The sequence below is a fragment of the Anomalospiza imberbis genome, chromosome 6 (genome assembly GCF_031753505.1).
Source record: "Anomalospiza imberbis isolate Cuckoo-Finch-1a 21T00152 chromosome 6, ASM3175350v1, whole genome shotgun sequence".
NCBI lineage: Eukaryota > Metazoa > Chordata > Aves > Passeriformes > Viduidae > Anomalospiza > Anomalospiza imberbis.
The window spans coordinates 35,117,011-35,143,794 of NC_089686.1; the positions used below are offsets into that span (position 1 = coordinate 35,117,011).

The following is a 26,784-nucleotide window of genomic DNA, read 5'->3' on the forward strand; positions in this document are numbered from 1 at the left end:
CTCATCCATGATGTCTCTGTATTTTTGTAAAATGTAAATTTTTCACACAACTGAAAAACGGATGGAATTTTGGACATTCTTGTCCTCCTAGGCAGACAGAAATTTCCTTGTTATTTCTGAGGAGGAAATCCAGACCTGTACTTCTTGATGTCTTTTCTTAATCTAACCCATTTGACCAGGTAACACAGTAATAATTTCATATGATGGCTACTTTCTCTTGAGAGCAACTATAATTAATGTTAAGTGTTTCTTTTGTGTGACACCAGTGTCTTGAAGATTTGAAGGATGGAATTAATTTGGCTTGCTTCCGTAAAACAAGGTCAGGGTTGTTTGTGAGGCTTTTTTTTTTGTATACACTTTCGTCACATGGAGATCTTTTTTTCCCTTTGGTGTCTGACAAAAGATTAAATTTTTCCCACTATAAATTTAGATTGTTTTCTTAGTATTTAATGTGAGGCAGCACTTAATCGGTATTTATTTTTTGTCGTGAAGTCAGACATTTTCTTACAGAACTAAATAAGTATGTGGTTTTAAAAAATGCTTTCTTTTTTATATTGGCTGCTTTTGTGGTCACATAGTTCCTGTATTTTAAAACAGATAAGAGCAATTCTTTTGGAAGACTGATGTGTTTTTTGTTACTTGCATCCTACATACAAGCTATTGATGGTTTTGACAACTATATTATATATCATGTTCAGAAAAATTGTAAAAGGTATTTTCTGCTCTTTTTCCCATCCTTCCCTGCCATTGTGACTTAGTAAGTCTTGGTCTACTTGCTAAAGATTCACATACCAGTGAAAATGTCACTAATTGCTGGTACAGCTGGGGAAGGGGGCAGAACTGTGTTTTGCTTTGTCATCTTAGGTATCTTGGCAACTTCAGCTTTTAGCAGCTGCTGTACACAAATTGAGGTTGGTACTGATTATTCCCTACTGCATTAGTATGAACATTATTACTGTGTGCTACATGCAGGCTGTAGAAAATAATAAAATGAACAAAAAGTAATATTGCATCCTGCCATTTTACCCAAATCTCTAGATGCAGGATGAAATCCTTTGAAGTCTGGACCTCAGCTCACCACAAGGTTGTTGAATATTGCCTTCTGTCAACAGCGCTGGGGTAGACGCTAATCTCTGGGTTTATTTTTAGCAAACCATTAGTCTCTCACGAGGGAGTGTGGGAGTAATTGTCAAAGCTACCGAAGGACTGCTATTAAACCGAATTGCTGTAGCAGGTGTTGGGTGGGATCTCCTCCATTCTTACCCATTAGCAGCTACTGGCATCACGTTCAAAGACATGTGAAAAGCAGCCCTGTCATGCGAAGACTTCCTGGCCAACCTGGTGCACTGTTAGACTGGGTCTTTTGACAAATACTTTTTGAAGTTTCTGTTCTTTGTCAACATAAAAGAATTTTCATTATGTAAATACTTTCCCTAGTCTGATGGTTTATTTTTCAAGGGGATCTCTTGCATTTAGTCTGTTTGCTAAGGAAGTGAGGCTTTTGTGACTAGATTTGCCTATCCATCCATCCCTCTTTTTTACTCCTTATCCTTCACCCTGAAAGGGGGAAAAAAGCCATCCACCCAACATTTGGATATTAACCGCCTGCTGATTTCACATCGATAAGAGGTGTAAAGATCTTGATATGGAGTAAATTGTGAAACTGGTGCTTTAGTGAGGAGGTAGTCTAGACATTCACTGAGAAATGGCTGGGTCAAATCTAGCTCTTACCCATATTGGGTGGCTCCAAGAGCTGCTGCCACTTACTTTGCCAGGCAGCGAGCATCTGCAGGCTTGGTTCCAGCTCTAGTCTTTCATGTACAGATACAGCTATTGGCGAGAGGAGAGCAGCGGGACTGTACTAATCAATGGAGCCCATTGGCCTCAGCAACCATTGACTCCTGTTGGTAATGAGAGTCAGGGCTGCAGGGTGTGAGGTGATGGTTTAGTTTCTTTCCATCCTTTATGTTCTCTTCTTTTTCAGCCCAGTTTGTTCCACTGGGGCCAGTGGTGTTTTAGGAGTTTATTCTTTCAATTGGAGCATACAGCTCGGTTTCATAGAAACAGCTCAGTTACCTTTGATTTATCTGTGTTGGAGTGCAATTAAAAAAAAAAAAAAAAAACCCAAAACATAAAACCCACTGAATTTAAGAACAGAGAGGAAAAAAACTGTACAAAGCAGAACACAGGCTCCTTATATGGCGTGTTCCTGATCCTGCAGTTTACCCAAACTGTTCCTCCTCTTGTGAGTTCTATGATCAGGATAAATTATTTGACAGGAGACTGCTATAATTTTATTGATTCGTTTTTTCCCAGGTTTCTATGAGAAGAGTGTTACACAGATGTGGATATTCAGGAAGCTCATGGCAGCACAAGACAAGAACTCAAAAGAATTCCTAACAGGGATCTTCTAAACACAAAGTTGAGAAGTCTTTAACAGAGTAATGATCCATGTCTTTTCTGGTGAGGGGATCAAAGCTAATTAGGATTAATGCTGTCTTCCATTTCATATCTGCCTTAACTTCTGTAAATGAGAAGCAGTTGCTAAAGCACATCAGCATTGGTTCAATAATTGATCTGAGGAGCCAGCTCCAGGACCATGCAAATTATGCAACTCTGTAAGCTCTCAGTTTGTAAGGAATCACAGAAACATCATTTTGTTTAGAAAAATTTGGAAGTGTAGGCCATTTTAATGCATTCTATTTATTTGTTTTTCTCTGGTTGTTAGAGCTATAGGGTATCAGATAAAAGTTGTTGCTGTGTTGAAATGTTCAACGTTAATGAGATGGCCAGCACAAATTCTGTGCATTAATGTCACACATGAATGTCTTCAGGAGGATTTTAATGGTGCACAGGACTTGTGCTTCAGTCTCCTGAATCTCTGTAGCAAATTCTCTCTCCCTTACTACACCAAGCCAAAGAATAACCTTTTGCAAAAGGCAGAGAAAAGTTTGTTTTATGCTGTTCCCCACTTTCGGTTGGGTTTTTTCTTCTTGCTTCAAGTTCTTCATTGACACAGCCATAACTAGTTGAAATACCACTGTCCTCTGGTGACTCTTATCTCCTGCCACTGACTTAGTAGATAGAGCCAGTGATGAAAATGCAGTACAGGAATAATAAAAATTGAACCTAAATGTGAAGATGGCATGATGTGTAGCATGATGAATGTCCCAATTCTCGTGTGTTTAGCACTTTACATAGTACAATAAAAAAATAATCTCATAATTTGGAAGTAGTAGAGGAGGAAGCTACATTTGCAGATCTTTATCTTTTAAATACTTGGTTTTCATGTTTTTATTTTCAGTTTTTACTTGGTAAGCAAATGAAAGTCATTCTGTTGTCTATTTTGAAAATTTTTGATACATTCCTGCATGCATCCTTAGGAAGGAGCATGGAAGGGAAATCCGGTTGCTGTGCAGGTTAATAGAGCCAGTGACTACAGTTTCTGTCTCACTTCACAGGAAGCCCACTAGTATGCTTGATTTATTAATGCATGCACACTTGTGTACATCAAGGATATAGAAATCAACTTTGGCCCTTGATTTTGGAGAAAAAAGGAAATAACACTGAGATTCTGAGATTATAGGAAGACAATTGGAAATAAATGTGTGTAATTGCATTTGATATACCTGCATGTTTTCTTCTTAAATGGAAGATGAACTTGAGGATTGTTTCAAAGTAGATTTTTGTCAGTCTTTCATTACTGACTGACAGTGCCTTACTTTCTTCCTATATACATAAAGTAAAAAGATTCAGAAGGGACCCCTATCTTGAAGAGAGATCCATACTGCTAAGATGTCTATTTTTATTCTGGCTAATGACTTCATCAGAGAAGCAGTGCATGCCACACTGCATACCACAGTAATGTGTTCTCTGGCCAAAACTGTAGCTTGTTGATAATGTGAGCTCCTTAGTGCTGAGCTTTTTGTTTCCATCTCCTTAAAGAATTTAATATCTCGCTGTTGCACATCTTTTGTGGGACAGCCTGGTGTACTGCTTGGTTTGGTTGTGTACAAAGTGGTTATTTCAAGTAATTATTTGACCTAAAAGTCATTTTTGTTACATTAGCCAAAAAAAACCCACTTAAAATCTGATCTTCATCCTACCCTTGCATTTATTTGTAGGTTTAACCAGAGGATTAATTATATTAATCTGTTCTACTGATAAGGTTTTTTTGTGCAGAATAGTAGAGTACTGGTCGAAAACAAATTTCTTCTCAGCCAGGTGCTTATGGGTCTGAAGTTTGAGTTGTAATTCTTAACATGCTAGTTAGATACTTGACATGATGATCTGCTCTCAAAAGAAGATATTGACTTGTTGGCAGTGTGTAACAAACGAGTTTGATTTAAAGGATCACCAAGTCCTAATTAAGGTCTGAGTATATCCAGAAGGAGAAAAGAATTTTTTTTTCTTACCCAAATCAAGGCTTTTAAAGCCACTTGTAGGAATTCTGCATTCTTGTTGAGTCCTTGAAGGACTCAACAAAAGGCAGTTATAAACTTTTTACCTGACAGCATGGAAGTATTTGAAAAAGACTTCAAAAATTTCTCAAAGCATCTAGGAATGCAGAAGAGTAATTTTTAAGTATTCACTACATGAGAAATTACTTTAACTGCAAAATATAGTAGTGCAGTACTGTCTGCTTTCTTATGTTCTGCTTTGAATACTGATTTGGATAATAAATTACTTACATTGCCAGTTCATGCATAAAAGTACTGTTTCTTAGTAAATGGTTGTTGTCTTTCTATTACCAACCAAGTATTTCAAGGTATCTGGTAATTCTCTGTATGCACCAATGGCTTCTCTCTGCCTCATTTTCTCCTCTGCGGATTAACTATTGATCATTAGCCACAGGAATTATGTGCTAATACAGCCTCTCTGCTGGCAGTTACATTGTTGATTTAAAGCCATATTTGTAAGGATCAATACCCTAGAAACACAGCACTTTTCTGCTGCCGCGTCTTCTCCTTACCAGTAAGCATCTGTTCAGACTGCTCACCAGATTGTTACAGCACTACATATTACCAGCTAGTTAAAAACAGTACAGTAATTTATTACCTGCTGTGTCATTTCCCAGAAATGGGGTCTAATATTTTTGGCCTACCTGTATAGAAATTCCTGGATTATCAGTGATGATAAAGGTGTATATTTACAGTATTTTAGTAAGTATAGTAGCTGCTGTGCTGGTACATAACTCAGTTAAGAAATAATTTTTAGCAGTATTTTAAATAGTTTTCCATTTATGAACTTTTCATTGTGGTTTTTAAAACTGGAAGCTAATCTTTCTAAGTGTACTTGCACTACCTTCACAAGTAGTTCTCATCATTGTTACTCTTCCACAACATTTACTTAATCTCTGCACTGAGCATTGCCTTCTGTCTTTACGAAGTTCAATTTTAAGTCTGTTCTCGATGCTTTTGTTTCCTTCTGTGGACACACCTAAAGGGATCTCTGACCTCCTGTTTGAGGAGATGTGAGGTAGGAAGGAAGGTGTTATTCTCGATGTGAGCTGGGTTCTGCTGGTATTTCACTAGGTCTGTAGGTTAACGTACTGCAGCTGGAAGTGTATCAAAATAAAAATGGCGTTCATGCAATGGAAATAAATGAAACTGTTGTGGTTTAACCCCAGCCAGCAGCCAAGCCCCAGGAAGCCACTCACTCACTCCCCCATCATCAGGCCTGGGGAGAGAATTGGAAGGGTAACAGGTAGAAAACTCCTGGATTGAGATAAAGACAGTTCAATAGAGAAAGCAGAAGCTGTTCACACAAGCAGAGCAAAACAGGGAATTAACTGAGTGCTTCCCATAGGCAGGGTGTTCAGCCATCTCCAGGAGAACAGAGCCCCATCACATGCAACAGTGACTTGGGAAGACAAACACCATCACTCCAAATGCCCCCCTTCTTCCCCCAATTTTATATACTGAGCATGATGTCACATGGTGTGGAATGTCCCTTTGGTCAGCTGGGGTCATCTGACCTTGGCTGTATCCCCTCCAGACCTCCCATGCACCCCCAACTTCCTCACCAGTGTGGCTGTACCAAAAGCAGAAAAGATCTTGGCTCTGTGTAAGCCCTGCTCAGCAATAACAAAAACATCTCTATATGATCAACCCTGTGTTCCAGCACACATCCAAAACACATCCCCATACCAGCTACTATGAAGAAAATTAACCCAGCCAAAACCAGGACACTGTATTTTAAAATAAACATTATTTTTATAATTTATTCCCTTCTTCAAATGCTTGAGTAATTTAGGACTGCATTACTTTACTTTGGGTATGTAATTTAGATGAAAACACAATGCTAAGTAAGAAGAAGAATTGAAGAATTTTAATTGAAGAATTAAAACTCTCTTCTGTTCCTCAAAATTTTTTTTCTTCATCTGTATTGGAAGGTGAATAGTTTTCACAAAGCTTTCAGATGTAATCAGGATTGCTAAAACCTAATTCTCACAGCAGCAATAATCACCATATTCAGTCCATGAAGTGTAATGAACTTGAGAATTTTAGCATCATGTAACTGAGATCATTACATATATTCAAAGGGATGTTATTCCATGATTCCCAGATGCTTTAATCTCTAAGTGATGATTTGCAGGAGCAGTGGAAGGAGATCCATTGATTTAATTTTCACATGTATTAGCACTAATGCAGCATCATCGCAGTTTCTTTGCATGCAGCCTTAAATTCACTTTCCTATTTTGTTCTCATTCCACCTGTACTTACAACTAAAATATTTTCTCTTGGCATACTTTGAACTGATGACTTTTCTTCTTGAAGTTAAGATAGAGTTAGTGGGAGTTGACGCAATGACTTTGTGTGAGTGGGTATTTATGATACTGATTCTCAAACAAAGTGGTTTGGAAAATGGCAATACTGGTCTGTTCCAGTGCCCTCTTTGCAAAGTTAATTTAGAATATGTCAGGATCACAAGCTATTTATCTTTTTCTTCATGATCAGTTATACCGTAGTGTTGTATACTAGCAGTGCACAGCTCTGTAACATCTCCCAGTGTATGCAGATTTTTCAGTTTAAGGCAGGTACTGTTGATGGTATATAATGTACTTTTCACCTTGAAATCAAAGCTTTCTCTTCTGTTTTAGAAAGAAGGCTTTGTAGTAATTTTATTATTGGCTGTGATAAATGAATAGATAAATAACATTAAGGAAAAGAAGATACTAGGTTTCTTGTCCTTTCAGGCACATCCTTTTCCTTCACTGTTTATTTTCTTATTATTCAGATCCTCTGACTGCTAAAATAATATTGTACCTTTCCACTCTTTTGTTTTTGTTTTACATCATCCTATTATCTCCCATGGCTTTGTCAAAAGGTTTTCTGTCTGTGAGCTGTGGGTGGAGAGTGCCACTCTAGCTAATTAATGGTAGTTTAGAGAGAGTGGTTTTGTAGACTTGATCTATAATCAGTAAGTACAGACCTAATGTCTCCTTTAGGGGGTAATTCAGAGAAGACTTGACTTAAATGCCCGTGTTTTAGGTTCAGTAGAGTAAGAACAGGGCTTTCAAGGAAAGAGTTTTTTATTAGAGCAGTTGTTGTCATAGGAGAAGTCCTCAAGCTAGCCTTTAAAATAACCTGTTAAGTGGTAGTCCTCATGCTCTGATTGCATCTACTTACAAATTGGCAAAACATTTTTGTAATTTGACAGACAGCCTTGTCAACAGCTGATGTCTGAGCCATAGGTCTTAAATGAGTATTTTGAAGTCAACCTACTTCTGAAAGTAATTTAGTTTCCAGAAGCTGCATTAGGCTATACTAACACTCCCCAAACATTTTCTATTATGTTCCTTGCCTGTTTCTTTGTTTGATTTAGTTTATGGGCTGTTCTGACCTAATGATCCTTTTAAAAAGCCATTGCAGTAGAGTAGCATGTGGATTTTGGGAGACAGATTTGCAATACAGAAGTAATAGCCAAGTTTTTAACTGAAGCTTTGGACCAGTGCAAGTTTCAAGTCTTCAGGGCTCCTGAAAAGCTCCTGCTTTTCATCTGAGATGGCAATACAAAAACATTATTCCCTTAAGCTAATTTCTCTTACTAATAAAACTTGGTGATTTCATCTTATGTAAGAATATAGCCAAGGGCAGTTCTGAATCAGGCAAGTGCTGTATCTGTTTGTACGGAAGAGAAAGGTAGGAGCAAGCAAATAGTTGCATATCTCATGCTATGTTTTCCTAGTTTCTAGAAGTCTGACTGAGGAACTTCTCCAACTTCATATTGAACTATTTGCACTTGAAACCCCTTATGACATTTTTTGTATATGAACTTACCTGACCACTTTTTAAGCTAGGTTTTGGCATCCATAAATCATGGTTATGATTGATAACTAATCATGCGTTTTTGTTGGTTGCTTTATAGAAATTTTCTGTTTCTGTGGTAAGTGAACTGTTTGTAATATTTCAGTGGTCACACCATGACTTTTTAGCACACAAGTTCCCCCCACCCTTTCAGAACTTCAAAAAGAGAGTCAAGATTTAGAAGTCTATTTTGTTTCATGGTAGAATTTCTTCCAGTACTTGTATTTTTTTTCCTAATATGAAAGAAAAGATTCACCAAAAACTTACTCCCTTTTCTGAACTGAATCACTCAAGACTATCAGAAATTTTATGTTTCATTTCAGAGAGATTTTCAACTAGAATGAGTGGTTATCCTTAGTGGAAATTCTGGCAAGTCTGTATTAATGTATAGGGGAGCAGAAACCAATAGAAGTACTTTACTTGGAAGGCAACCAAATATTTTCATTATAAAAGTTAGTATTTTGAAGCACTTCTGTGATCTTCAGAATCCATGCTTATCAGGCAGTTTTAAAACTGTGATCGTATTTTGAGCCATGTCTCACTACTTCAAAAAATGACTCACTGAATTTGGTAAATGATGACTGTATGGTTGGCATGAAGTACAAAGTAGTGAAAAAAAGAAGTATCTGTAGATTTTGCCATACAGTGGTTCTAGGTGTGTCATTTTTGTGTGTGTGCAACCAGCTCCAAAGAGATTTCTCTGCTCTAATCTCATTGCTGTGCTCATGGTAGGCTTGAAGAATAGAGTTCATTTCCTGAGGGCTACAATGCAAATTGAGCTGATGGTGTAATTTTTTTTTTCTTTTTTTTTTTTTTTTTTTCCTTTCCCCACAACTCTCCTCCAAACACATTTGTGAACATAAAACAGCTTAATTATATTTGCATCTTCCTCTAAAATCCTAGAGACTTAAATTCATGTAATTACTGAAGAGGATTTCTTTAGTGGGAGTACGAAGTTTTGCATTATGATGAAAACTGAGTAGTGCTAGCATCAGAATATTCACCGAATCAGCTATTGAAATTGTCATAAAAAACAACCATTTTTCTCATATTGTCATAAAAAACAACCAAAGCTATGCTGTAGAAAAAAATTCCATGTTGCAATGTAGGAAGATGAGTTGCTTTTAATAGTGATGATATCACTAAGTAAAGTTTCTCAATGTATAAAATCATCTAGTCTTTACAGGGTGAAATCTAATCCAAGACCAAATTTATCTTGAAATTTAACAAGCAGATTGTGGAGCACAGGTACGATCCTTTTCTGGTCAGAAATTCTACCGAGAAATTATAAGTTATGCTTCACAATTGCTGATATTTTCAAGGAGTTTTCTTCTATTGATCTGACTAACATTATATTATTAAACATTAAACATTAACATAACATAACATTAACATAACATTAACATAACATTAAAATACATTATATTGATAAGATCCCCATTTCGGAGTAATAGAAGAATAGACACAAAGCCAAGAAAGAAACATGCTTAAGAAAATGCAGCCCTCCGAATCAAAAAAGGCACATTGGGCTTCAAAGTAGCGTTTGTATTCCTAACTACTCCTCAGAACTCTGAGCAGGGCCTGTAGTTTGTGAGCAGGAGATATGTGGCTCCAGTTGATGTAGTTGGAGTAATTTTGACTTCACATGAGCAGGGAGGTGCATTACCTTTCAAAGTCTGCTTTTTGGGGAGGATCTCCAAGGACTTGGGGGTTGCAGAGGCAAGTGGAGCTGAGGAGTCGTCTGTGAGAGTTGCCGTACTCAGCTCAGGGAGGAGCCGCAGCCGTTCCGGAGGGTTCAAGGAGATTCCTGTGGTTTACAGTTGACTGTCATGGCTTCAAGGTCGGGGTGGCTGGAGAAAGTCACCCCCAAACAAAGACAGCAAGGGTGAAAAGTGGTGCAAGAAAGATATTTCCGTTTTGAAAAAGGGTTAAGGAATGTTCTTGCTGAAGTGTTATCAACGTGATTTTATATAATGAACCATATTCAGAAATAGTATGCAAGCCTGATTAAGGCTGTTGATGCAGTGAAACAGGAATACACCCACACATGTACTTTCTGTAGGTAATTTACTTTTGAAGGTTTAGTATTGGAATTTAAATTATTTCAAATCTGTTTTCATTTTATAAATTGTTTTTTATGCATGTGAACCAGGAACAGATGTAGATACTTCCTTTTACTGACCATGACTGGAGAAAAGGCAAAAAGATTTTTCCATCATACTTCCTTAGATTATAATGAAAAAAATCTCAAATGGGCATGCTGGACTATATCTGGGATGTTTGGCTGGAGGCTTATTTTTGTGGTATCTGTGAGTTGTTGTAGCCCAACTTAGAGAAAAGTGAATAAATCTTGTAAGGAGTAAGTTGGGTCTTGGGCTAGAAAGGCAGTTGATAAAAGACCTGCATGGACAGGTGGGCAGGTCAAACACACACAAGTTTACTCATGCTTTGAGACAACTGGTAGTATCCAACCATCCACCTAAATTTTATTCTTAGGTTTAAAAATATATGGATGAAGTGCCAGTACTGCTGGCATATGTGTGCTTGTAATAGACTGATTCCTATTTAAATTGCAAAGTGTGTTTTTAGATGTCGCTGCCACCTTGCTTGCTCTTCTCAGTTTGTATCCTGATTTGCCAGCTTGACTGTCTGGATTCCTGACTTGAATTGCTTATTTGCTTCTCCCTGGTATTGCAATTTAGTGTAGGTTGCTTCACACAATGAGTTGTGCACAGACTTTCACAATCACTCCTGAAGAGTCGATGTGGGTGGCCAAGTAGGTGTTATTTTCCTGTTGCAGTTGCTGGAGATAACTCTCTGCCCTCAGTGAGTGACTGGTGTGGCTGTCTTTAAAACAGAAGTGCTGTCTACTTGGATGCTCTCAGTTGCTTTGACCGTATAGTCCGTGGTAGGACTGCAGAACATAACGTACCCACGTCATCAGACCTGCTGGTCACTGCTGAGAGATTTCCCAAGTAACCTTTCTTGGTTTTCTACATATTAAGAGTTCTTCTTCTAAGTCCTGTGAAATCCAGCCTGAACACCCTCTTGTAGCACAGCACTCACAAGAAATGAATCAACTGAAATATTCACATCTACCTTTATTGTTTTCTAAACCATAAATGCTGCAATCATGCAGGATGCAGATTTCTGCTGAGTAACTGCGTGTCTTCACACGCAGGTTTTTGTCCCTTTCTACGTTGTTTTATTCATCATTATTAGTACTTGAAGTATTTTAGATGTAGAATAATAGTTTATGTACTACCAGTCTGGCTTTTGCCTCATGTTTTTGTGTACATTCCCATACAGAAAAGGGGGCTGCCATTGTGATATTTGTTAATTTAGCAGAGTACAGAGTTTCTGTAGTTGTACTCTGTTCCCTGCTAGATTTTTGGAGCTGTTTGCAGGTTTATATGTCATTATTTTGCATTTCACCCTGAAAGCTTCAGACATCATTTGCAGTTTTTGAGGTGATATCGGTAATGGATGTAACACACTCATCTTTGTAACCTGGTGATAGAACACCTAGTGCTCTTAAATTCCTGTCAGTTGTTTCCTGTCAGTTGTATGGTCCCATCCATATTTTTCTGATTTATTTTCCTGCCCCCAAAACTGGTGAAGTCTTACTTAAAACTATTTCTTTTAGTCTTAATTTTAAATGACATTTTAAAGGAAGATTAACCAAAAAAGCTATATACGATCCTATATGGAGGTTGAACTCTTTATTCCTTTATATTCATGAATATGGCATTTTGGAAAATACATATGTAATGCATATATTTAGAAAATAAATGTGGTTGTCAAGGACAAAAAGCTTTTTATATGTGTTTTATCAAAAACAGGAAAGTGAATTATCCCCAGGGATCTCTGATGTTATGCCTTCTTATGTTATATAAGAGTTAGAGAAGCCTGAAAGCTTTTTGTTTTTTTAATTCTGGTGGATTTATGGTTTCTCATAAGGTTAGATTTACACAGCATGTGTGTCAAATGGTAATCTAAGATGGTTTTCTTTCTTGGTCTGTGGGATGACCCCGTCTTTAACTCTGAATGAAACCAAGCTAGTAAATAAACATCTTCCTTGGACAAAGACCACAGCCTTTTTAGTTTAGGAGGATCTGTTACATTGGAGCACTGGGAGGGGTTGCCATAAGCACTGCTTTAAAAATATGTGACTTACTGAATCTGTTGCTATGCTTTCTATGTCAACAGTTTAATTATCTGAAGTAATAGGTTATTTCATCTGGTTGTCATTTTTGCTTGCTTGTATGGATAAATAGGCTTCAGAAAACGCAAAATGTGGTTCCAAAAAGAAGATTGCACCCAATATTCAGTTTCCCACTTTGGGGTGGAGTATATGGGAGAAATGCAGCATGCAGTAATCCATCAATATCACTCTTAACAGTGATCTAGGTGGTTGCTAGTGGCAATCATTTTAGAATCCTTTTGGAAATTGATACATAACTGATTTTGAAGCCTACTTCAGTGTTCCACTGAAAGGACACCAGAGTTTGGCTTGTAAATGGGATTGCATGCTTGTGAGTGAAATGATTATAGGCAAAGTATGAAGCTGATGGTCGAAGAGTAAAATGAAAAGAATGGAAAACCTACAAACGTGAAGAATTGCTGAAAATTAATCTTGCTTTCTTATAAAATCTGTTGCTTACTAATTTTTTGTTTTGTCTTCTAATATCAGTATCTAAATGAACAGTTAACTTTTTTTTAAACCTTTTGTTTTACCCTACTTTTATTAGGGGGAGTTTGTTTATTTTTCCTTTTTGGTTATCTGCACTCTTAGGTCATGTTCTTTACACTGATACACCAGTATGCTTTCAAGAGCTTAGCAGTGTAGTATTACAAAACTTGCAATTTGAAAAAGATAAATTGGCATATTGATGAAAAGAATATTACTGAGTTTTTAGTTTTTTTCCCAAAGGGATTTTTAGTGAAAGGCTGTGGAGGGTTCCACTGAGTACATTTCAATTTGAATATTGCAGTTGTTTACAATCATAGGATTAAAAAAAAAAAAAAAGTTCAAGTTTTTGCTACAAATTACTGTCTTTCTCTAAGGTTCCTAATTGACTTCCTTTCTTGGTGTTGCACACTTGACTGGATGTGGCAGTCACTTGAAATGGAAACTGCTGTACTTCTTGCAAGGATTGTTTGAAAATTACATGCTTTCTTATCTGTTCAAACATGTGAACTGTAAAAATAATGTCTTTGTTGCTCTCTGCAGCCCTTGTATGACTTTATAGTTTGGGCTGTAATTTTCAATATAATTATTTTGTGCTGTCTTTATTTGCCTAAGGTTCGAATAATCTGAATACCTAAAAGATTCATGCTGCTGGGCCTATTCCAGGTTGTTAGAGTCAATTTCCTGAATGAATGTTTGATAGATTTAGCTTTAATTTTGTTTTCTTCATATAGCAATAGTGAATGCAGTTCATTAAGCACATTTACTGGTGTAAAACACTAGTAATTGTGGAAAGTCTTTGAATGACAAGAGGGTTAATTACCATGTTTGCTTAAGTTATATTTAAGTACTTCTGTCTAGAGAAGCTTTAGAAATGTAACATTAACATCTTATGTGTAAATATATGTAGATGTATGTACACAAAAAGCAAACTATAACAATTTACTTTTTAAACGAGTGCTTGCTCTCTAGGAAATGAGTCTACATCAGTGGCAACACAAGAGCAAGTTATTCCAGCTCACAGATACCATCTCTGAAGAAAGCAACTTTTTACCAACCACAAAACAGTTTGATTTTTAACCTCCCTTTTCTTATTTTAAAGAGATGCTTCTTCTCTGTTTTGTTCCAGGAATAGAATACAGTATAGCATACAGTAAAACTTATCATAATTTCTCTTTTAGATCCTGTAATTTAGCTTCCAGGAAAGGGATTCTACACGTAATTAACTCCGTGACTGACACTGGTGCCAAAATGGAACAGGAGTGTTGAAGTAGGAATGACCATATGCAGTCCTCTTCTCACTCTTCCTTTCTGTCTCAGTTAGAAGGAGTTTTTAAGTATTTGTTTCAGCAACAGTTACTCGTACACTTGAGAATTGTGATAGCCATGTCTTGATTAACGCATATGAAATGGATGTGAAAACAGGGTGCAGTTCTGGCTTTGAGACATTGTTGTGTTTGCTTGGTGAATAATGAGTAGGAAATCGTAACGGAGCAAAATGTGCTGAAGTGCACAGGTGGGAGATTACTGTCCCCTGTGTTGCTATATCTGTCTCAGTTTGATAGCTTTTATTATGCTTCATTTACCATCCTGTTATGTCACAAGCATTTACCACTGACTGCAGGAGATTATGATTACCGAGTGTGAGTTCATGGTCTTCTGCACAGAGAGGCCAGGTGGTTCACTGTGCTCTGAGCCAGCTGATGGTTTACAGCCATGGTTACCAGGGCTTGAAACCAGGGGAGCAAATCCTGCCGAGTGCCACAGTGGATGCGTTCAACTCGGCACTCTTTTCTAGTAGCTGCGCAGCCTCCGCATGTTCCACTGTGAGAGCGGAGCGAGCTTGGCTTTGTCTCTAGAGAGGCATATACTGCAAGAATGCAGAAGCTGGTGGTAGTGACTCACAGTAATTACTGCTACATCCTAAAATCAATGTAACCTTGCCTAGGTTCGTGTGTAATTGCATCAGCTACTTCAGCAGAGAATGAAGCTAAGAATAAAGCAGTGCTAAATCCTAGCAGATCAGTGCAGGTGATCATTGTGTGTATGGCAACAGATGGCACCCAGTGTCCTCAGAGCAAAGATTTTCTTCTGATGGTTAGATTGCAAGGAAACAATCAGAGAAAAAGGCAGAAACACAGACTTGCTGACATGTGAATCACTGACAAATTTTGTAGACGCAAAAATTGGAGAAGTGGAGGGAATAGAAGGGGAGGTTGAGGGAATCTGTCTATGCAGAGCTGACAGTTATCACAAACTCAGGTAACACAAAGCCAGCAATTTTGCTAAGTTTGAAAAAAAAGTAAGTTAGTAAAATACCAAACACTATTCTTGAAATAGATTTTCAGTTAATAGAAACTTCCTCAGAAAGATGAACCTTTTAGCTTTCCTGCAATTACAATGATGGAAGTAATCCTGGGAAGAAAAGGATAAAGTTAATAATAGGTAACCAGATGAAGTATTTCAAAAGGCTAAATAGAATTTTTCTCCTCTGAGGAATTAATTTTATGCAATTAGACATTATTTTGTACAATAATAACTTAATTGGCTGATAAATTAATATTGCCTCCCAGGGTTTGATCTGTTATAATTCAGCTAAGAATTTGTGACAAAAATAGATAAGCTTTCATATAGAAAATGTTTTTCCTTGTTCTCATTTATTTTTCTAGTTTTAGAGGAGCTTCTGCTTTTCAGGAGCTTATGCTGATGACATTTCTTTTCCCAGTAAAAGTTAGCAAGGATTGCTGCCAGTAATGTGTGTGTTGTTGCATTGCATTTCCTAAATTGACTGTATTTTAGTAAACCCCATGGAACAGAGAAGATCTCTGTTAAGTTTTTAACAACTGCTTGCTGTAAAATGTATTTTTGATCTCCTTATCCTGCAGTTTTGGTAATTTTAAAGTATCCCTGGCAATATGTTGCATTTACCACCTTCTACTATGTTTTAATGTTTGGAGTGGAGCAGATCTTTGGTATGGAAGCTTGTCAAAAGCAAGACTGTCCTAAAAGTTGAAACTGATTCACTCCTTTCCAAATTTTTAATTTCAAAATGCCGCTTTATAATGAGGGCTGATGGTAAAGTATGAAGTCTTTCCTTTGGAATGTTGAGAGTCATGAATAATTTGGTGCCCCCAAATCTATCTCTGTCAACATTAGATTATTAGGATCATTAACACCCGTGATTCCAGAATCTGGAGTCTCATGTTCTCAGCAGGTAAGAGGAATTGCTGAATCTTGTCAAGTAAGACTCAGTTGTGGGTAAAGTCACTACTTTGCAGAGAAAAAGAGCATGATTCCACATAAGTTGTTGTACAATTTTTAGCTTTAGTTATCTGAATTGAGGTATAAGTTCCTTTCTTCCATTCACCTTAACAACTAGTTGTTGAATTATCTTCTTTATCTAACTGGATCCAAGATAGAAACTGATTACTCTGCAGTAGTTGATAGTTTTTTTTTTTTTACTATCCTGAACTGATTTGAGTGAGATATTTCTTCTTGATCAACTACTTGTGTTTGCTGCTTTGTATTCCAAAGCTCTCTAGAAATCTTGACTGGTAGGTCTTCATTTTTCTGGGTGTCTGACTTCGGGCATGACAAATAAGAAATCAAGATCCTTGACTTCCTGCCTTTTATGAGTGATGGAGTCTGCAAAACCATCTTGGAGTTCAACTACAGGGTCCTTTTATAAGAGTGGTTCTTTGTCCTATACCTGAAACTTTGGCTTTGGAGGAGACAGCAAAGTGATTTTAAAAGGTATAAATAGAAAGGAAAAGGATGAAGATAGGTTTGTGCTCATTTTGAGTTGACATTAGATACTTAGTCATTTGGTACTGGTAAAAACCTAAGAGTAAATTTTGTCCTAAGGATCTGAGACCTATTTTGAACAGATACTTGGACTGCTTTATTAATTACTGTATGCAATCTGATAAGCAGGTAATTGGCTTTATGATTATTCTCTTAACTCTCTATTCAGGTTTTCAATTGAGATAATCAGTACTAAATTTTCATGTACCCTTTCAGTAATTTTTGCATGTGGTTTTCATTTACAGCTTTTTATATGTAGCTGTTCATCTGATGATTTTGTTGGCCTCCTTAGTAAATTGAGATGAATTGGGAAAGTACATTTTCGTGGTTATGTGACTTTGTCCTTGCCATACTCTGTTTGCATAGATATTCATAGCTCTACCTTAAATTGTCTTTTTTCTTTATTGAAATGGTAGCAAAGTATGAATTGTTACTCTTCACAAATGCTGCTCTTGGCTTTAGAAGTAGGTACCATACTGCCGATCTTGTAACTAATTTTGATATATTGCATATTCTGTGTTAGTGATTTTGCTGCTTAATATTTAAGTTCTGGCAGGTTTCTCTGTTCAAAATAACACCTGTTACTGGTCTTTTAAATCAAGTGGGATTCGCTCTGTCTCTGATGTGGTCATGTTTTGCAAATAATGAATGCTAGAAAAGGTTAAGGTACAGATTGCTGTTGTCGTTTATTTTCATTAAAGCTGATAATCAGTGTACCCAGGACCTGTGCTTTAGGAATTTTTGATGTTATCAAATGTAATGTCTTCACTTTATTTTGATTGAAACTAGTCAAACCTTTTACACTAGACTGTTAGGTTGTGGATTAGACACCAGGCTGGGAAGGTCTAGAGAGATAAACATGGACAGGTGGTTGCACTCTCAAAAAATTTTACTTAATGGTGATTTAATTCATATAGACACAGTCAACAGTGGAGTTCATTTTTTCAGAGTATGATATTAAGTATTACCATAATCATTTATGGCCTGTATTCCAGCTGCTACAGCAGATGGAGGACAGCTGCAAAAACCTACAGAACATGAAACAGCTGGTCCCCAGAGTGAGACATACATAAAGCTGAGTCAGGAACAGAGAATTTATAAACTGTGTGGTCGTGTAACTAATGACAAAAACCATGTATACAACAGGTCAAGAGTAAGCTACATAGACCACTTAGTTATCTTTTTCCACATGATTATAGATGTGTTTGTGTATCTATATCCTTACTTAGGATTGTTGTCCTGAAAATTTTTAAAGGAAAACAAATAATTTGGGGAGGTAGGGTAAACTGGTGGTGTTTGGATGCTTATATGGTCATCACCAAGCTTGGGAATTTTTAAGGGTTGCTGCATGAACTTATGCCCTGAAGTTAATGAGAAACCTGTGCTAGTAGGTGATCTGTTTCAGTAGAGCAGCATTTGGGGGGGAGGAGGTGTATACTTTGCTTTCAGAGGTCCTGTTGGTGCAAGGGGAACAGAGAGGGACAAATCTTGGCTTTCACTGCAGACTGTGAAGAGCAGCTTTTGGTAGTGGATGCTTCTACTCCTGCATGTTTTATGTTCAACCCTCAGCTTGACTTCTCCTTTACAATCCCTTTTATCCTGGCGTTCTCCTGCCCTAAATCCTTACCAGTTTTCATTCTAATTTCCTTCTGTCCTGCCTATAAAAGCAAGCCTGTATATATCTTTAGGAAGTGCTATGAAGTGTTGCTATTTCATAGAAGTTAATAGTGCTTAAACACTCTTTGATAGGGACTGTTGAAAAGTATGGCAGAAAATTAGGTTATATCATGGCATACGGTGTTTGCCTTTTCCCTTCCTTGATCTGATAGCGCACAAAGTTGTTTCACCAGCCTGATTAGTTCTTAGGTTGGAGTGCTTGAAAATTGTAAAAAGTTATAGCTGAATATTCAGTAGTTTTGCAACAGCAGCATAAGTAGACTGCCTTTCTAAAGTTATTCTAATTATTTAACTAGAAAAAACAGTTATTTCAGCAGTATTATTGACAGCACAGAGCTGAGTCCTGCAGCTGACACAACAGAAAGCAGGGATGGAACTGGGTGATCTTTAAGGTCCCTTCTAACTCAAAGCATTCCATGATTCTAAGATTGTAGCAGCATTACAAGCAGAAGAGCTGCATTTATGTAAATGCCTGTAAAAATACAGTAGTACCCTGGGTGGCTCGTACTGTTCTTGTTATGTGTGATGCAGTCAGCTTGCATTTTAAGTATTCCTTATGTGTTGAGCTTTATATTAAGAGCAGCTATTTTTAAAGAGATGCTTTTTATGGCAAGTGAAATTTAAACATGCTGCCTTTGGAGGCAGAAATTGCCCTGGCTTGGTATTTAATTAGTGTGGTGCAAAATACTGTAGTTCTGACACTACAGAAAGTGCTGGTTTCCCTGGAAGCATTAGAAAGCTTTGATTGTAGACAATACTGTATTGTCAGTGCAGTGCTGGTTCAGCAGCACTCTGCACACCTTTGACAATTATTTAAAGGACACATTTTGTGTGATTGGTTCAGCCTTTGAAAATTATTAGCTTGTGTTAAAGGATGTACACAGCAATGCAAGATTGTATCTTGACAATCCCATGCTTTTGTCTTCTACCAGCAAGGACGTATCTGTGGTTTGTTTTTTAGCTCCTCAAAGGGCAGTGTGCTAAAGGCTTTGTAATCACTTCTGTACTGATGAGGTATTTAATTTCTGTGATTTTGTTAAGCTGGAATAATACAGGAGCTGTGGTAGACAAAATTTTATTAGCCAGGGAAATAAATGAAACTTTTCATATTGAGTTACTTAAAATATGTGTTTCTATTTAGCTTTAACCTTTCTAAGTGTTGTAAACTCTGGTCAGAGGTAATGCATGCATTCTGGACTATGTAGCTAATCTACAAATAAGGCTGTGCAAAGCAGAAAATAAATGTTCATGACAAACATTCTCTCTTACAGTTTTGTACACTTTTTACTAATTAGCTTCCCTTTTTTAAGTTAACATATCAGATATTTACATTAATCAGAAAGTTGACTAGGTAGTGTTAATACCTAATGGCAACCAAGGATGTATGACTTGTAAATGGTAAATGCTTTAAATTGGTTATAAAAATTGGGAGTCCTGATCTGGCTCTTACATAATTTCTCTGGGAAATGTATGCTGTATGTATCCTTAGCTGAGCAGCTCCCTACTTGTTCTTTGTAACACTGTTCACTAAAAAGTACCACTAAAAAGTACCCAACTAATGAGTACCACTAATCAATTCAGAAGGAAAAATTTGTACTTGTTGGAATCAGAACCCAGCATTCATTTTTCAGAAGGCAACCGGCAACCCAACAATAGTTAGAAAACTCCTTGCCACCATGTAACACAGCACTGTATTTCTGAGATAATGATAAATGTGACTTAAAAACATGTTTGTTAAAAATATTAATTATATGTAATAATTACTTTGATAGTGTTAGTGACCAAAAAGTTCTGTATTAAAGAATTCATGATTTTCTTTTTCTTTTTTTTTTTTTTTTTTTTTTTTTTTTTTTTTTGTTCTAGGCTTAGAAGAAGCATAAGAGATTCAATTACACCTCTGACATTTTGAAGCACGAGTGATGTTAAAACTATTTGAATGTATTGGAGTATGGCTGCTTCTTAAGATGCAAAAGTTAAAGGAAATTACTGCTTATCAAAACCTACTGAATATCTGAATTTTCTGGCCATTCTGCATTTAATTGTGTCCTTAAATGTCCATGATTAAGATCTCATGCAACCATTGTATATTTTGGAGACTATTCTCCAGAAGAGAACTGTGCATTTAAAAAGCAGAAATGACTGTGGTTTTTTTTGGAACTTACTAAGGTTCAACATACAGAAAGACCATGACCAGCTTGAAGCGGTCCCAGACCGAAAGGGCTGTTGCCACTGGAGTATCAGTCGGAACAGATGGCACCTCAAAAGTCCACTCCGATGACTTCTACATGAGGCGCTTTAGGTCACAGAATGGCAGCTTAGGATCTGCAGTCATGGCACCAGTTGGACCTCCTCGCAATGAGAGTTCCCATCACGTTACCTCTACCCCTGGAGTCCCTAAAATGGGGGTCAGGGCAAGGATTGCTGATTGGCCCCCAAGGAAGGAGAACATCAAGGAGACAAGCAGATCTAGTCAAGATATTGAAACATCAAGTTGCCTTGACAGCATGTCTTCTAAAAGCAGTCCTGGGAGTCAGGGAAGTTCTGTTAACCTGAATGCTAGTGATTCTGTCATGTTAAAGAGCATCCAGAGCACACTTAAAAACAAGACCAGACAATCTGAAAATCTAGACTCCAGGTTTCTTACACCCGATGGCTATCCCAGTTCCCCAAGGAAAGCTCTTCGCAGAATACGGCAGCGCAGCAACAGTGACATCACCATAAGTGAGCTTGATGTGGATAGTTTTGATGAATGTATTTCACCCACATTTAAATCTGGACCATCTCTGCACAGAGAGTATGGCAGCACATCTTCCATAGATAAGCAGGGAACTTCAGGGGAAAGTTTTTTCGACTTACTGAAGGGCTATAAAGATGAAAAGTCTGATCAGAGAAGCCCAGGCTCAACTAAACTTGGTGAACTTCTGATTGCCAGTGGAAGCAAGGGTTCAGGATTCTCTCTAGATGTGATAGATGGACCCATTACTCAAAGGGAAAACCTGAGACTCTTTAAGGAAAGGGAGAAGCCACTCAAGAGACGCTCAAAATCAGAGACAGGAGATTCATCTATTTTTCGTAAGCTGCGCAATGCCAAAGGTGAAGGGGAACTTGGGAAGTCTTCAGATCTTGAAGATAACAGGTCAGAAGATAGCATTAAGCCTTGGACTTGTCCGAAGTGTTTTGCTCATTATGATGTGCAGAGTATTTTATTTGATTTAAATGAAGCAGCAATCAACAGGCATAATGTTATTAAAAGAAGGAACACAACGACAGGTGCATCTGCTGCTGCTGTAGCATCACTTGTCTCTGGACCCCTGTCCCATTCTGCAAGTTTTAATTCTCCAATGGGCAGCACTGAAGACCTGAATTCAAAAGGAAGTCTTAATATGGACCAGGGGGACGATAAAAGCAATGAACTAGTGATGAGTTGTCCTTATTTTCGTAATGAGATTGGTGGGGAAGGGGAAAGGAAGATCAGCCTTTCCAAATCTAATTCAGGTTCCTTCAGTGGATGTGAAAGTGCCTCATTTGAGTCGACTCTGAGTTCTCATTGCACAAATGCTGGAGTTGCAGTTCTGGAAGTTCCCAAGGAGAATCTGATTTTACATCTAGACAGAGTGAAAAGATACATTGTTGAACATGTAGACCTTGGTGCATATTATTATCGAAAATTCTTCTACCAGAAAGGTAGGTAAATTGTATTTCTCCTTGAGTTTTAAGAATTACTTTTTGTTTCCAAACATGCAAAATCCAGTTGCTACTTAATAGTATTTGCAAGAATTAGGGATTTCTTCAATAGTGTATTTTACTGATGGTATGTGCTATATCTAAAGAGTCTTTCAGAGTGTTGGAGTATAAGAATGTTGAAGATTTTTATTGCTGATAGATATGGTAGCAATGGCTACAAAATATGAATGTCCTCAATCACGGCTTTAGATATCCAGAAGAGTGGGCAGGGGTGACACTTGAAAGACTGAAACAAGAAAATCCTAAAATACGAGAACTTTCTTCCCACTGTACCAGGAGTTGATTTACTGAGGACTTAATGGAATGTGCATCTTAGACAGGTAGCATTTACAATAATCTTTGGACATACTAATTAACTTAATAATCCATTTCAAAATTTTTCAAAATGAATAATACAGAAATGAAGACATATATAAATATAACTTTATATACACACACAAATACCTGTGTTTCAATGCCAACAGTATATCCGAAAAACCAGAGTGCAGTTATCTTATCACATGATTCTGCCCTGAAACCAAGGGTTATGATTTCCACTGTATGTACATGGGAGGGAGAAAAAAGCCCAAAGCAACAGATCAAACCCTTTTGACCTCTAGAAAAGAGCAAGCCCCAAACATTTCATTATTCTGAAAATGATAAAAAAGGATTGCAGACCAAGGTCTTTTAAAAGAGTTCCATCTGCAGGGTTATGTTGTATTTCCTGATGGATAGAGCTGGTCCGATGACTGACCTGGAGAGTGCTTCCACTGATCAGGATTTGGTTTCTTCTCTTTAGTGAATGCAGGTCAAAAGAGCTTGTTTCTCACATATAAAATCAACAGGGATGCCTGGTTAGAATTAAATTGATGGTCTTAAAAGAAAAAGCTTAAGCTTCTAAACTGCATGTTATTGCTAATACTCTCATTTCCTGTTTTTCTCTTGCCGTCAAAATATGTCCATCTCTCACCTCTTCCTCCCTGCATTGTCCATTGTTTAGGTGCCTCTTGTTAATCTTCCCATATTCTCCTCTTTCTCCATTCTTTCTGTGGCTGAGAAGTAGCCTTTGCTCCATGTTTTTTGAGAGTGCTGATCCATATCCTTTGGAGACATAGGAGTTAGAAAAAATAATGGTTTCCTGGGAAAAGTAAGCTAGACGTGTGATACAGGATAAGGTATGTTTGGAGGAGAGGGCCTGAGGTTTATGACCTTGGGGATTATCTTCCTCTCTGTCTCCCTCTGGAACAATTTGATTCCTTATCAGTCTAGTGAGTTTTGCAATCAGCAACTAAAGTTTCATGTTGCAGCTGACCTGATTTACAGCATTTTAGCACTAAGAGGGGCAACATTATTCCTCTCTCTTACTTGTACTGGTTTTCAGAGAACTTGATAAACCAGTTGAGTTTACTAAACAAGCAAGCAGAATTCTTGCCATCACAATAAATTTGGAGTTTACTGCTTGGTTGTTTCTCTCCAGTTCTAGTGGGGATATTATCTTTCCTTGCAGTCAGAAGTGCCAAAGCCATGCAGCCAGGTAAGGGATGGAAGTGAACAGCAGAGGAGGAAGGAGGCGTGAGTGGAATTTCAGCCCTTAGACAAAACAAATTTATTGGTTTGCCTTCTCCTTAAGGGAAACCACACCCTCATGTTACTACAGTTCTAGTCACCATCATGTTTCAATTTTTTTTAGATGTAATTAGTAGGAAGAATTGATAAAATCAACATAATGTAAGGGTACTGGTGAGGGGTAGCCAGATATTAAAATGTATGTTATGGAGTAGGATTAGGTGAGGAAAAGCAGCTGTGATTTTTTTTTTTTTCACTTAAGCAATAAAATGGAGTTTTAAATTCACTTTTCTTGTGTTCAGTCCAGCAGAGTCCAGACTAGGGGTGTTGTTTCCTCTAGAGATTTTTATCTTAAAAGCTGTATTTCAGAAGCCTCATTATTAGATATCCCAAATCACAATTTTCTACAAGTACCTAACAAGTTTTGCTGACCACCCAGAGTATCATCATTCTGTGAACAATCTTTAGACTAAGCTGATGAGGTGGGATAGTGATGAAACTTGAAGCAGCAGAATGGGGCATGTAGCTGCCCGGTTGTGGGCACAGTGTGGAGGTCTCCTGGCTAGCACGCTCCCTGTGGTCGGAGGGCACTACAGGGGTGGCTGCCTCCAGGCCTCTTCCGAGACCTCCCTGGGGGGCAGTGCACACAGGGAGATCAGCAGCTCTCTGGGGCTGCCTGTGGCGTGGGTATCACAGCACCGGAGCAGTACAAAGAGCCAAGACAAAGAAACAGAGAGGGGCTGCTTTATGACTTCTAAGACAATTTATTGCCAAAGAGGGTTCAGGCACAAGTAAGCGCAGGACCAAGGGGTTGCAGCCTGTTTTAAAGAGGGTGGAAACAACTCATATCTAATGGGGAGACATTAGGGGAGGGGAGCACAACTGGGGTGATCCAATGAGGGCGACACAGGGGAGGGAGCAGGCTTAACAGTCCAATGAGAAACTGTGCAAGGGGGAACAGGGAACATTCTAGAACAAACTGGGTGTGTTCTACTTGACAGGCAGGGGTAGGGGCAGTGAACTGGGGATTGACAGGGACTTATTAGGAAGCAAGGCAGGTACAAAGGAGGGACTGGCGAGACTGACATGGGGATTGACAGGCACTTGGCGGGAAAATATTGCTGTAAACAACTTAGGGTTAAACCATTAGGGGAAACAGAGTGGGTACATGGAACAAACCATTACAAACTGATTAACAAAGAGCAATTATAAAACAACAAACAGGGGAAGAAAAATTTGGGAAGTCAGTTGTAAGTGAATTTTTTGTGTAACATGAAGCAAATAATGATGCAGAAATTTTTTTGCTGGAAGAGGAGGTTGGATTTTTATGATGTTATGAATGGAACAGACAGTGCCAAAAGACAGTTTCAGTAGGATCAGCTCATCAAGACAGTAGGCTTTGTATAGTTTTATAGTCTTAGAAGAATTCCTAGATGAAGTCTGATTTGACAATACCTTTTAAAGTTCTCAAACCAGGAAAATTTCATGGACTTGGAGAACACCTATTAACCCTAGAGCTTGCAAAGAATAAAAAGCAATGTTCCAGAGAATTGTAAGCTGAGTTGGTTTTCATTCCAACTGGAAATAACAAGGTAATTTGGGACTATATCAATAAAGGACTGCAAGTTAAAAATCATCAATGGTGCCAGTCAGCATGATTTCTTGAAAAATAGGTCTTGTTACATAAAAGAAAAATAAAAACATTGTTAATCTTGAGTCTTTAAAAAAAAGGATGAATTCATATATGTCCTTTTAATTTCTTCAAGGTAATTTGGTGAAATGCTGATGGTGACTCGTCTGAAGTCTTTAATTATATGAAATCAATAGGTTATCTTTTACAGGTACTGTTACTGAGATGATAGATCCATCTCAGATTTTAGCAGTGTATGGAGGAAGGATAAGTGAGTTTCCAGTATTAGTAACATGGTCCAAATTAATTCAAATATTTTAATCTAGTTAGTGTAAAATATTTGCATATGACATTTATGGATGAGTCTTGTATAAGTTTAATGAATGCAAATGGATGAGTTTTTGTATGTAAAGGAAATTGGTCCCTCTACAAAGTAGTGGAATTTATAAAAAGTATTCTGGCCTGGTGTCCAGACTTCTAAATGTGAAAATGCTGGTGGGGACAGTTTAGAGGATGTTAAAAAAATGATACTTAGAAGAAGATATTGTGAAGAGAGCTTTATAATAATGGTACTTCCCAAGGCTGAATTCAGTTTCTCCACTTTATATCTGAACCAATTGTGCAGACTCCCTTTGTACTCAGTGGAGAGAAGTGAACCTTGCAGGATCTTATGAATTTCAGTCTCTTCCCTCAAGTCACTAACAGAAGCTCATGCATAATTAACTCACATGGAAATATTTATTTTTATAGGAAATGAATGCTTCTCTTATGATGCCCAAGATGTATTTACAGGGTGGGTAAATAATGGTGTGTTTTAAAAGATGTATTTGATAGAAGGACTTAACTAAAAGTTTGAACTATAGACATTTGTAAGTTAAGATTGTGCATAAAAAAAGAGGGAGGATGAAGCCAGCACAAGAACCAATTTGTGAAAGTTGCAGACATGTTTATGAAAAACTTATGTACAATCAATATTAAAATCACACAGCGAGAAAAATTTGTTTCTGTCAGCTTGTCCAAGTGCAGTTCAGGAAAGAGAGCATGTCACTCCAGAGGAGCAGTCTGTTTTCTGTCCCCATAATTGAGTCTGGGAATTACAGTTCTCATGGAAAGAACCAAGAGCATCTGTTTTGCTTCCCTCCTCCTCACGCAGTAGTTGCTAATATTGCCATTTAGGACAAATGTTAGTTACTGGCTTAGGATGAGAGACTTGACTGAGAAGTAAATAGTTTCCTGAACTGGTTTTGTAACAAATGAGCTGTTGGTCGGCTTTCCTTTAACTGTTGGCAGCCAGTAAAATACCCTTTTCCCTAATGCTTTAAATTGCTGCATGTTCTATCCAGGAATTGGTTCCTTTCAAGTATGTGGCTAGACTTGCAGAGCTC

At 37.6% G+C, this 26,784-nt stretch overlaps 1 protein-coding gene across 4 annotated transcripts in view; it reads left to right on the plus strand.

Annotated features, from left to right (window-relative positions):
• The window catches only part of SIPA1L1 (signal induced proliferation associated 1 like 1), a 175,460-nt gene that overhangs the window by 83,312 nt on the left and 65,364 nt on the right, over window positions 1-26,784 (plus strand). For all 4 annotated transcript variants that reach the window (XM_068193296.1, XM_068193293.1, XM_068193294.1 and 1 more), the window contains one exon: window positions 20,344-22,164. In XM_068193296.1, the coding sequence (XP_068049397.1) occupies window positions 20,667-22,164 (1,498 nt within the window). In that variant the 5' untranslated portion in view covers window positions 20,344-20,666. The remainder of the gene's footprint in view (window positions 1-20,343; window positions 22,165-26,784) is intronic.